Below are 12,051 nucleotides of genomic sequence, written 5' to 3'. Positions count from 1 at the left end.
GGTGCAAGTCTCAAACGTAGGAACCAAAGGGAAAAAAAGTAAGAACAGCAGACAGAGACACAAACCTCAGTGAAACAAGCCTAAAAATGACAGAATAAGTTATTTAAGAAACATACTTCTCCCATAGATCAGACACAGGGCAGTAATGTATTGAGAAAACTGGTGATTGCAAAACAAAAATGTCCAGTTATCCACACTGCATGAAAGGAAGCAGTAGTAAATAGCTGGCACTCAATTAAAAAAAAAAATGAACAAAGGAATAACTTAAAATCACAAATAATCTACCCATCTTAACTGGAAAGCCTCAAGCCGTCAAAGACCAGCAGTCAAGAATGACCCAATTTACTCCTCATAGATAAACTAAAAATGAGTTCTAATAATTTTTAAAATAATAACTTCTTTAAATTTCCCAATGAAAAAAGATGATGAACTTTTGTTTAAAGATGATATACTGAACACACAGATTTTAACTCCACTGAAACAACAGTATATACACAGAAAACCATGCAGCTGAATAAATAAGACAATTATTAACTCTAAGGAAGACAAAATGCTGAACAAGAAAACATAAGCAACACACAGTTTACAGATGTGTATGCTGTGTTTGCAAAAATGCATTTGAGAAATGGCTTCCCTGGTGGCTCAGTGGTAAGGAATTCACCTGCCAATGCAGGAGGTGAGGGTTCGATCCCTGACTTGGGAAGATCTCCCAGGGAAGCAAACGGCAACACACTCCAGTATTCTTGCCTGGAAAGTTCCATGGACGGAGGAGCCTGGTAGGCTATAGTCCATGGGGTCACAAAGAATCAGACACGACTGAGCAACAAAGCACAGTGAATACTGATGTAATCAAGGTATGCTATTCCTATCTGAGGACAGTGAACTGCAATAGAAAGTAGTGAGAATGAGAGATGAAAAAGTACTGAACCTTTCTGTCCTAAAGCAGAAACGCTTAAGATGTAAGAATAGAGTTACTGAGGAAAATAACAAAAGATGGTACTAAAATATACGAACGCAGTTGCCTCCGAGCAGTGGGAAACAGTGTCAGGACCGGCTGATTTTCTGATTTTTATAGTGAGCATTCAGAAATTTAAACTATATATATATGTCACTAATTTCAATAAGTACAAATAAAAGATTAAGTACAATTTATCATTCATGTTAGAATAAGAAAAGATGAAAGCACACAAAGATAGTTTTCGAAAATGCAGAGAAGTCTTGAATCCTTCAATGAGCTTTGCTGACATTAAACTGTTTTCTACTGGAATAGAAAAAATGATGAATTTCCCTAGATCTTAAATTAAAAAATCTTATCAATGCAATGTTGAAGCAATAAAACACAATTTAAGAAAACGTCAGTTGATTTGTCAAACTGTTCTATTTCTAGATCCCACAACATTCTAATTTTTATTATTTTTCAATAGAGAAAAGTTTCTCTGTCAAACTGAAGAGCTGAAGTTTTGAAAAGGGCAGAGGAACATTTTCTGAGATTTCTAGTGTAATAAGCAACACAAGAGGCTGAAATTGTCAGTTGGCAAAATACAAAGTATTTCACAGACTCAAGGAAATAAATGCATTGCCAAATCAGGAAAATAAATAACAGGAGGAAAACAAAAATAAATTCCATGATATTTTCCCTAGAATTAGGAATATAATTAGACCCTCCGTGGGGATATAAAATGAAATGGAATCACAAGACAATATTCACACAGTGAGAGATTTACAGACGTGCTCCTACCCTTGGGGCACTCCAGTTAAGCTTAGGAAATACACTGCCCCCCAGGGAATTGATCGCTTCCTGGACTTTCGTGGTAAACTCAGGAAATTCTGGTGCCTACAGAGAGAAGGAAGAAATCATTTGGGCAAGTCAGTATCAGCACGATAAATATAGAAAACAAGATTAAAAAAAACTCACAAAGGTCAACACTTCAGGATATTGAAAATAATTTAGAAAACAAATTACTATCAGAATTTCTGAACTCAGCCAAATAAAATCAATGATCAGATAACATTCGTCAGGAAGGGAAAAGAATAACAAGTGCTCAGATGACGTTTTCCAAAACAATCCAGCCCCACAAAGCTAAGGAGACTGTTAGTATTTCAAGGCACCTGGGGATGTGACAGAAGGAATGAATGGTTCTCTTAACACTGACAAAAAACCAGTGCCTATTAAATGAAAAGAGATGATGGAATATCACCTGTGCACAGATTCCAATTCTCAGAAGTAATACCTCGTATTTAAAGGACCAGAAGCCTTTCCATTTGCAGGAAAAGAACATACCCCCAAAAGGCTTCAAAAACGAGAAATAAATCATGTGGCTAACTGCATTTAAACATGGCTATTTCCAGACAGGTTTTAATATAAACAAAACTCAAAAATAGGACCTTGGTGAAATTAAAATGTTCTTTCTTTTTTGGTTGATTTAAAAATGATTATATCAGCAAGTAACCAAAACATTGTGCTGTTTCAACCAGGAAATAAGCAGAAATACAGAGGTGATGGGATGTAAACGTCATTACGATTCTGCTCTTCCTAGAGTCTTCTGTCACCATCAGGAGCACGGGGACAGAAAGGGGAGAAGGATACAAGTGGGGCCTGCAGGAGAGCAAGAATACAAAAAAACACGGATGCGTTGCGGTCATTTTAGCCCTTTATATCTGCTGCCCCCTAGTGGGCAACTGCTAGTACTGAAAGTCCCATCATGACACGCTCTTCCCTAAGTGGGGAAAAAACTAGAATTGGTCTACAACAAGCTAACAGGCTTCTCTAGTACCTCAGCTGGTAAAGAATCTGCCTGCAATACAGGAGACCGGGGTTCGATCCCTGGGTTGGGAAGATCCCCTGGAGAAGGAAATGGCAACCCACTCCAGTATTCTTGCCTGGAGAATTCCATGGACAGAGGAGCCTGGTGGAGTACAGTTCCTGGGATCCCAAAGAGTCGGACATGACTTCGCAACTAACTTTCACTTTCACTTCACTTCAGGATAAGCTAAAGGAGTGGGAGGTACAAACTATTGGGTGTAAGACTACAAGGATATATTATTGTACAACATGAGGGAAAAGGCATTTTTTATAATAACTAAATGGAGGAGAACCTTTTAAAAATTTTTAATGATTATTGCTTCAAGTCATGAAGTTTTAGGATGACTTGTTATTCAGTCATCCTAAATAAAGAAACACCAAAAAAAAAAAAAAAGGCTTATGCTGATTCCCAAGATCTAGCCCAGCTATAACAAAAAAAACTGTGACTCAAGGCTGAGAAACACGAAAACGTAAACGTTAAAAAAACGGGGAGGTTGTACTTCCTTTCTTTCTGCTGCAGATGCATGTGACTGCTGCAGATATACCTGACCTCCGGAGGTCAGAAGTGTCTTTTAGTTACTTAATTAGACAGCGTGCCACCATCTCCATTTTCTGCTTGTCTTCTTCAGCTTCAGTTCAGTTCAGTTCAGTTGCTCAGTCATGTCCGACTCTCTGCGACCCCATGAATCGCAGCATGCCAGGCCTCCCTATCCATCACCATCTCCTGGAGTTCACTCAGACTCCCGTCCATCGAGTCCATGATGCCATCCAGCCATCTCATCCTCTGTCGTCCCCTTCTCCTCCTGCCCTCAATCCCTCCCAGCATCAGTCTTTTCCAATGAGTCAACTCTTCGCATGAGGTGGCCAAAGTACTGGAGTTTCAGCTTTAGCATTATTCCTTCCCAAGAAATCCCAGGGCTGATCTCCTTTAGGATGGACTGGTTGGATCTCCTTGCAGTCCAAGGGACTCTCAAGAGTCTTCTCCAACACCACAGTTCAAAAGCATCAATTCTTCAGCGCTCAGCCTTCTTCACAGTCCAACTCTCACATCCATACATGACTACTGGAAAAACCATAGCCTTGACTAGACGGACCTTAGTTGGCAAAGTAATGTCTCTACTTTTGAATATACTATCTAGGTTGGTCATAACTTTTCTTCCAAGGAGTAAGATACGTGAAATAAATGCCTTTCAGAGAGGCTTTCAAAACAAGTAACAGTCTTGAGCTTCTTTATCTTCCATTCTCCTCTCCCCGGCAAAAGAAATTATGCTTTCTGTTAAGGCAGTAATTTCTTTAAAATCCCCTGAAGTGGCTGCTTTGGCAACCAAACAAGCTTCATCCATAAACACACTCATTTAAGACCTGCATTAGCTATATTTTCAATAAATGACACAGTTACAAAAATATTAAAACATGAGGGATTTGATCTTCAAAAACAAAACAATTTCATTTTCCTATCCCATTGAACTTCACATATAAGGACTGCTTTATATTTCTGTATTACATTTTTTCTTTATAAATTATAGGTATACAATATAGTAATTCACAATTTTTTAGAGGTTTCACTTCATTGTAGTTATTATAAAATACTGGCTATTCTGTATTACATTTTAAAAGAGTTGATAAATTCCCTCAAATTCTCAAATCATTCAACTTTAAGAATTTTCTTAAGAACTTTAAGAAATCCTGCAATAAAGATCCTAAAATAAATTTAAATAACAAAAAGTTTATGTATTACACAGAAAAATTTGTGCTTCAGTGGCAGACTATGTATTGTATACATACAGCACTTTTCTAGGTTACCTGATTCTAGCCGGGTCTGTGAGATGGTTTACAACTTGGTAAGTAACAGGTAAGTGAAAACAGTATTTCTTACAGACATGAAATTTCTACTCTGTCTGGCAGAAACCCAGGTGTCTTGTCCCCCCTCAAGGGATACATAACCAGCTTTGCCTTATTTACGTATTCATTTTTTTATGTAAATACAATACATATTTACATATTCCTAATCTATAAATGTGTGTCCTTTGGGTTCTCTTTTGAGCCAGTTAAAACGTCTGCCTGGTTCCCTCGTGAGTTAAAGCCTTCATGTGTGTTAAGTCATGATTCCATCCTTTCCTGAAAATGATTTTTTAACAGATTTAGCTAGTAATAGGATTCTTTTAAGCTCCATAGCACAATGAGTTGATTTTAAATACACCTAACTCCTTAGTGGTCTAAGAAACTGCTGCTGCTGCTGCTAAGTCGCTTCAGTCGTGTCCAACTCTTAGCGACCCCACAGACGGCAGCCCACCAAGCTCCCCCATCCCTGGGATTCTCCAGGCAAGAACACTGGAGTGGGTTGCCATTTCCTTCTCCAATGCATGAAAGTGAAAAGTGAAAGTGAAGTCGTTCATTTGTGTCCGACTCTTAGTGACCCCATGGACTGCAGCCTACCAGGTTTCTCCGTCTGTTGGATTTTCTAGGCAAGAGTGCTGGAGAGGGTTGCCATTGCCTTCTCCATGTCTAAGAAAAGGTTCATGTTTTAAGTGGGATGAAATCTGCACTTTAAATCACATCCGTGGACTTTTATGATCTAAACTCACTTATCTTTCCTACTTTACCCAACACAGCCCTACCATACTCATTCAGAAAGAATATTTCTTTAAAAATTTTTAATCATCAAATAAAAGTTTTAAACATATAAAAAATATATACCCTGATCCATACATTCAACAATTTGACACACTTGATCCAGACCTTTAAATTTCTTAAGGAAAGAACATCACAGATCCTCAAGAAACTCCTAACCTCCTTGCTCTCCTCCCTAGTCCTTTCTTCTCGCCACAGGCAGCCATCATTACAAGACTGTCACAATCTTCTAGTCATGATTCTACACTTACGTGCGTGTGTCTGCCTATGATACAAAATATTTAAAAATGTTAACATGACGGCTGTTATTTGATATGTATACTTTTTGCAACCTGCCCTTTGAAATTCACTGTCGTGTCTTTTAAATTTACCCATCTTGATTATTTGATTGCATTTTAAATTGGGCTTCTCTGTAGCTACACTACTGGACTATTACCACTGGGTGTGTGCTCTTCTGCCCTCAAAGCTCCCCTGACCAACAACATCTAGTTTGGCCTGGTGAAACCCTATCACTTTTAAATTAATTTTCCATTTTTAAATAATTTCAGACTTTCAGAAGCATTTACAAGAAGCATTTAACCAAAATTTTCTATACACTCTTCATGCAGGCATTTTACTGCACTGCTTTATCATTCTGTCTCTGCAACCCCCTTTCTATACACAGCTATGCTGGAGCGTGTATAAAACACATACACCTTCCATAGTAAGCAGAAGTCATGATGCCCCTTTACACACAGTACTTCAACATGCATTTCCTAAAAAGCAGTCACTTTTTTTTTTTTTAATGTAAGCTAGGCAAATTATCAAAATCAGGGAGCTAACACGGATATAACATCACTATTTCATCTATGGATCTTATTCAGTTTGGGCTCACTGTCCTGATAATGTCTTTTACAGCAGAAGAAAAATGGGCTATTTTCTTCTGGCCTGGGACCCAGTCTAGAATCATGCACTGCATTAACTTGTCCTGTCTCTTTCATCTCCTTTCATCTGTAACATTTCCTCTCTCTGCTGCTCTTATCTTTCATGACCCTGACCATCTGAAAGAGCCTGGGGCAGTCACTCCGTGTGATTTCCAGAACGCTGGGTTTGCCGGCCATTTCCTCATGGCTGGACTCAGGCTGTGCACTGCCGGCAGGTGAGGTGTCCCTCTGAGCCTCATGCAGGAGGCAGGCAATGCAGACGTGCCCCATCGCCGACAAGGTTGACTTTGCTCATACTGCCGACAGGTCTTTCCACCGGAAGATGCTATCTTTCTCTTTGTAACCAGTTAAGTAACTTTAGTTTCCCTGGTGGCTCATATGGCAAAGAATCTGAGATGGTAAAGATTCTGGTAAAGAATCTGCCAATGAAGGAGACCAAGGTTTAATCCCTGGGTCGGGAAGATCCCCTGGAGAACGGAGTGGCAACCGACTCCAGTATTCGTGCCTGGAGAATTCCATGGGCAGAGGAGCCTGGTGCACTACGGTCCATGAGGTCTTAAAGAGTCAGACACGACTGAGTGACTAATACTTTCACTTTCTTTCAAGTAATTTTGGTGGCCATACTTTGGGAAGACTCAAATACCCTTATTGAATAGTCACCCACAAGCTTTAACATCTATTCCGTGATTACTAGAATGGCTGTAAATGCTGATTTCTATCATTCCTTCTTAATTATTAGTTGGTGTCGAATTTTCTACTATAGAGAAAGGCTTTCTCTTCTGTTTCATTTGTTGAATTTAAGCATTTGTTTATGTCAGTATAGGACCATAGATTCAAATGCTAGTCCATTATTGTCATTGTTTTGTTATGATGCTCACATATGTGGCCAGTGGGAGCCCATCGAGCTGGCCGGGTCCTCTGCATCATGTCCGCATCCTTCTTCCTTTCTGGCACAAATTCCTACAGGCTCCTCTTTACCTTCCCACCCCCAGTCCTGAATTTCTCCAGGGAGCTTCAGCTCCTTTTAGTGGAAACCAGTACTTAGACACCATAATCAGGGCACTGGGTCCGTTCATTCCTACCATGACATCACTGTGTCGTTTTCAGAACTAAGCAGAGTTTGATAAGTACACACGTTATTAATTTTGCTATTGAAGTTTGCCTAAGAAGAGTGATTTAAGTTATTTTCCAAATAATAAATAAAAGCTTGAAATGGTGACTAAATGGGAGTTGAGAGTGATCTGCGTTGAAACCCAGAAGCGCCTCGTGGGACGGCACCAGGCGGTCCTGAGACCACGCTGCTCTTACCGTAAGCGTGGCCGTGTTCTCGTCATCCGACCACTGCAGGGGAAGGAGGACAGAAAGAGAATGTTAAATGCAGACAGTGTTCCCGGCTTCCAAGAAGTAGTGCTCCATCTAAAAACAACACACACACACGAGACAGTTTCCTGAACACAAAGTACATGTCCAAGTGAGGTTTCCATGGAATTTCTGACTTTACTGAATGTACGTTAAGATCTCTAAGCCAGAACCATTTCAATTAGGACAGTCTATGGAACAGGAAGTCACTCAGTCGTGTCCAACTCTTTGCAACCCGTGGACTGTAGCCCATCAAGCTCCTCTGTCCATGGGATTCTCCAGGCAAGAATACTGGAGTGGGTTGCCATTTCTTTCTCCAGGGATCTTCCTGACCCAGGGATTGAACCCAGGTCTCCCACATTGCAGGCAGACGCTTTAACCTCTGCACCACCAGGGAAGCCCCATAGTATTTTGAACCAACCTGTATTTCTTCGGCTTCATCATCACTGTCTGGCTGAGAACGTGCAGGTGGATCTTCCCTGGAAGAACATAAAAACTGAGCGTGAGAAAGCCTTGGTGCCAGGCAGTCATGATTACAGGTGTGCTGAGTGTTCATATACATGTAAGAAGAAACTAATAAAAACCAACCTGAAATTAACAACAGTGAACGTTCAATAAGAGACGGTGGAATAAAAACGTCTTGTCTTCTCAGAAATCACTAGCAAAGGGGGAAAGAAAATCTCAAACTCTAAGGACACTAAGAACCAGCTCTAAATCTCGACGGGAGAAAGTGCTGCCCAAGACCAGGGAGACACAGCAGGAGCTGTGGGGGGAGTAGTTTCGGGCAGCTGATGGACACCCTGTGGGCACAGCCGGGCATCTTCCGTTTACAGTGAAGACAGTGCGTGCAGGCTGCTGGCAGGAATCACCCTGGGTTGGGACTGGCACTGCTGGAGGGCACGGGGGAGAGAAAGACATGGTCAGACACACTGTCTCAGAAAGAGTCAGTGAGCGAAGCAGGGGCTGAAAAGGGCCGCTAGCAGCCAATCCTCACCCCGGGGGCAAAGCAGAGGCTGAAAGACCTCAGAGAGAGGACACTGCCCCTGCCCCTTCTCAGCATTCAACCACAAACCACTGGCTACAAAGAACTCAATCACAGCATCAAAAAATCAGCACTAACCAGAACAGAAACCAGCAGAGGATCTATACCAAGAAACTACGAGAGAAAGGAAAGATGAGGCTTCTGGTTAATCACGGACGTTTATCCATCCCTAGGTTCCCTCTTGAAATGCTACTAAAGAGATTTAAAATAACAAAAGGGCAAAAAGGACCAAAGAGAGACAGTTGCAAAGAGGCAACAGAAGTCTGGAAAAGAGAAAGCCAGTGAGAGGGTAACCCAGTGAGCAACAGGCTGCCCCTGGAGCTATCATACGTGATGGGCCCACAGCTCCACTCTGAAAGGGGTGATGTGTGTACAGTACATACAGGAGCAAGAAGACACGTCCAGTCTTCCTTACCTGGCACACCCCAGCAACTCACCCTCCATGGACCAGAGGGTAAGGTGCATAATGCCCCAAATGAATATGGGGGTGAAATGCCACAAAACAACAGTTACAAGTGGAAGTCACATTCAGAGTGAGACCTCTAGTCCCCTTCTTCCCTCCCGGCTCCCTGATATAGACAGATTAGAGGACTTGTCTCTGTAGATGCTAGACAATCCCAGAGGAAAGACTTACAGATAATTGCCATCTGGGAATCTGCCATTAATTCCTGTTGATTGCTGGCACTCGTAGTCAACAAGCCCCACACTAGTACACAAAATTTGTGTGTGTGTCCCTCACTCTTAAATATGAATAAAGGCCTATAATCATTAGAAGACCTATAAAAGGCTCCAAGATGAGAAAAGAGTTTTTTAATTAAAAGGAGGAAAAGTACACAGACAGAATAAAGACAGTAAAAGAAACAGATGAAAAATATTTTTAAAAATCACAAATATCTTCAAAGATAAAAGAAGATATTGCATTCATGAGAAAGGACAAGACTGAACTCGTATAAAAGGAAAAACATGGTAGCTGAAATTTAAAAGCTCAATAGAATGAGTGGCAAGATCAGGGAAACTTTCCATAAAATAGAACTCGGATGACAAAGAGACAACAGAGGAGAAATGACAAAATTCAGAGAATTAACCCGGCAGTTCTAACATCTATAAAGAAAGAAAGAGAAGCAAAAGAATAAGAGGAAATGATCAAAGATACAATATTTCTAAAAGTTCTAAAACCAAGAAACATACGTCTCTAGAATGAAAGAGCCCACAGCAAGTACACACGACAGCAAATGGGGAAAACAACAAGAGCCTTAGATGAGGTACACAGACGGCCACAGCTCTCCCCATCTTGACGCGCCATTTGTGGTGTGACCCTGCCACCCTTCCCATCAAGAAACAGCATTTATTTCCCCACCCTTTTAATCCAAACTGGCTTCAAGACTCAATGGGACCAACAACGCAGCACAAGGGACACCATGTGATCTAAGCCTTGGTGTCAAAGTCTTTACAGCTTCCTTGCCCCCGTTTTTGGAATGCGGCTTCCACCACATAAAGGAGTGGAGTCTGAGAATGAGAAATCACATGGAAAGAGAAGCTCAGCTGACAGGCAGCATTCACTGCCAGACAGGAGTGAGGCCATCCTAAAACCATCCAGTTACGTCGAGCCACCGAACGACTACAGTAGTAGCTGACCTCAACTGAGTGACCTCAGAAAGACCAGCAGAAGACTCGCCCAGTGTTGAGCATTAGCGAGGCTCCGAGATTTCACCCCACTTGCAAGCTAACAAGTAGCCTGCCATGGTGCCATGGAATCTGGCAGAAGACAGTAGACGCCTGGGTCAGAAACCAAGGACTCTCCAGAGAGACAGAAGATGCATCTGGACAATGAAATACACTGTAGGAGCTCTTCCACATGCTCAGAGCACTGACATCTGCTCAGCACTTTCTACTGTCAGGAGGCGTTTTCTTTACACTCCCATTTTGTAGACTTATTATGTGTTCTATATTGGAAAATAATAAAGTTATGTCTGTAAATATCCCAAAGTTGAGACTCGCCTATCTATTCTGTTGCTTTATCCTGCAATTATTCCACATCAATGAGGCTCTAAATGAATAATTTTCAGGTTATTACCAGGTTGAGAATACCAGAAACAGAATTATAATCCAGGAAGCTACACAGAAGATCCATCAAACCAAAAAATATATATGTAGATATATAATATATATGGTAAAGCCGGGCTTCCCTGGTGGCTCAGTGGTTGAGAATCCACCTGCCAAAGCAGGAGACGTGGGTTCGATTTCTGGTCGGGAAGATCCCCTGGAGAAGGAAATGCAACCTACACCAGTATTCTTACCTGGGAAATCCCATGGACAGAGGAGCCTGGCAGGCTACAGTCCAGGGCGTCACAAAAGAGTCGCATGCGACTCAGTGACTAAACAACAAAATGGTAAAATTAGTGTTGCCATAAAACACACACAATTCTAATTATACTTCTGAGTTCATTTACCTAAGAAATGTTCGTCAAGCACCTGTTATATATCAGGCACTGTTCCAAGGGCTGGGAACATAGCTGCCCACGTCTCTGTTCTCATGAAGACTGCATTATAATAGAGTGACTACAGGAATGATGGAGGGAAATAAGGGCTATGCAGAAAAATTAAGTGAGGTCAGGAGAAAAAACAGATGCGCCAAAATGCGGTAAACCAGACAATGGAGTGGTATTAAAGCCTTAACAAGGATTCTCACACATGCTGTAACGCGGATGAGCCTGGGGGACACAATGCTACGTGCAGTAAAGCTAGCTACTGCATGATCCCCCTTGTGTGAGGCACGTACAGTAGTCAAAACCACTGGCACCAAAAGCAGAATGTTGGTCATCAAGAGCTGGTGGAAGGCGGGTTGGGGAGTTAGTGTTCAGAGGGTACAGAGTTTCAGTTTTACAAGATAACAAGAGTTCTGTAGATGGATCACGGTGATGGCTGCAACATTATAACTGCACTTAATACCACTGAACTGTACACTTAAAAATAGTTAATGTGGTAAATTTTATGTGTATTTTAGCTTGATAAAAATTTTTTTTAATAATTCTAAGAGAAAATTATATCCAACCTAGAACTCCATAAAACAGAATGACATATCAGCAAGGGTTACCATTAAGCTACTTTACAAAGGAAAGTGAAGGATGAACACTTAGATAACATGACTTCTGAGCAGAGATCTGAATGAAAAAATAGGAATGTCATTAAAGTACATGATTCTTAAACTTTTTCAAGTTTGTACTAAAAAGACGGAAGCATGGTACTTTCCTTTATATACAGGAGAACTGCTTGAACAAGAGGAACAGTTACCA

General features: G+C 41.1%; 1 protein-coding gene across 5 annotated transcripts in view; it reads right to left on the bottom strand.

Annotated features, from left to right (window-relative positions):
- The window catches only part of CDC123 (cell division cycle 123), a 46,372-nt gene that overhangs the window by 28,953 nt on the left and 5,368 nt on the right, over positions 1–12,051 (bottom strand). For 3 of the 5 annotated variants that reach the window (XM_069547256.1, XM_069547258.1, XM_069547259.1), the window contains 3 exons: positions 8,138–8,195; positions 7,666–7,698; positions 1,739–1,834 (listed from right to left, as the gene is read on the bottom strand). In XM_069547256.1, coding sequence (XP_069403357.1) covers positions 1,739–1,834; positions 7,666–7,698; positions 8,138–8,195 — 187 coding nt within the window. The remainder of the gene's footprint in view (positions 1–1,738; positions 1,835–7,665; positions 7,699–8,137; positions 8,196–12,051) is intronic. The other 2 variants (XM_069547257.1, XM_070289258.1) reach the window with 1 other exon arrangement.

The sequence above is a fragment of the Ovis canadensis genome, chromosome 13 (genome assembly GCF_042477335.2).
Source record: "Ovis canadensis isolate MfBH-ARS-UI-01 breed Bighorn chromosome 13, ARS-UI_OviCan_v2, whole genome shotgun sequence".
Taxonomy (NCBI): Eukaryota; Metazoa; Chordata; class Mammalia; order Artiodactyla; family Bovidae; genus Ovis; species Ovis canadensis.
Note: the sequence above shows the minus strand (reverse complement) of the source record. Positions and strands in the feature narration are given on the sequence as shown.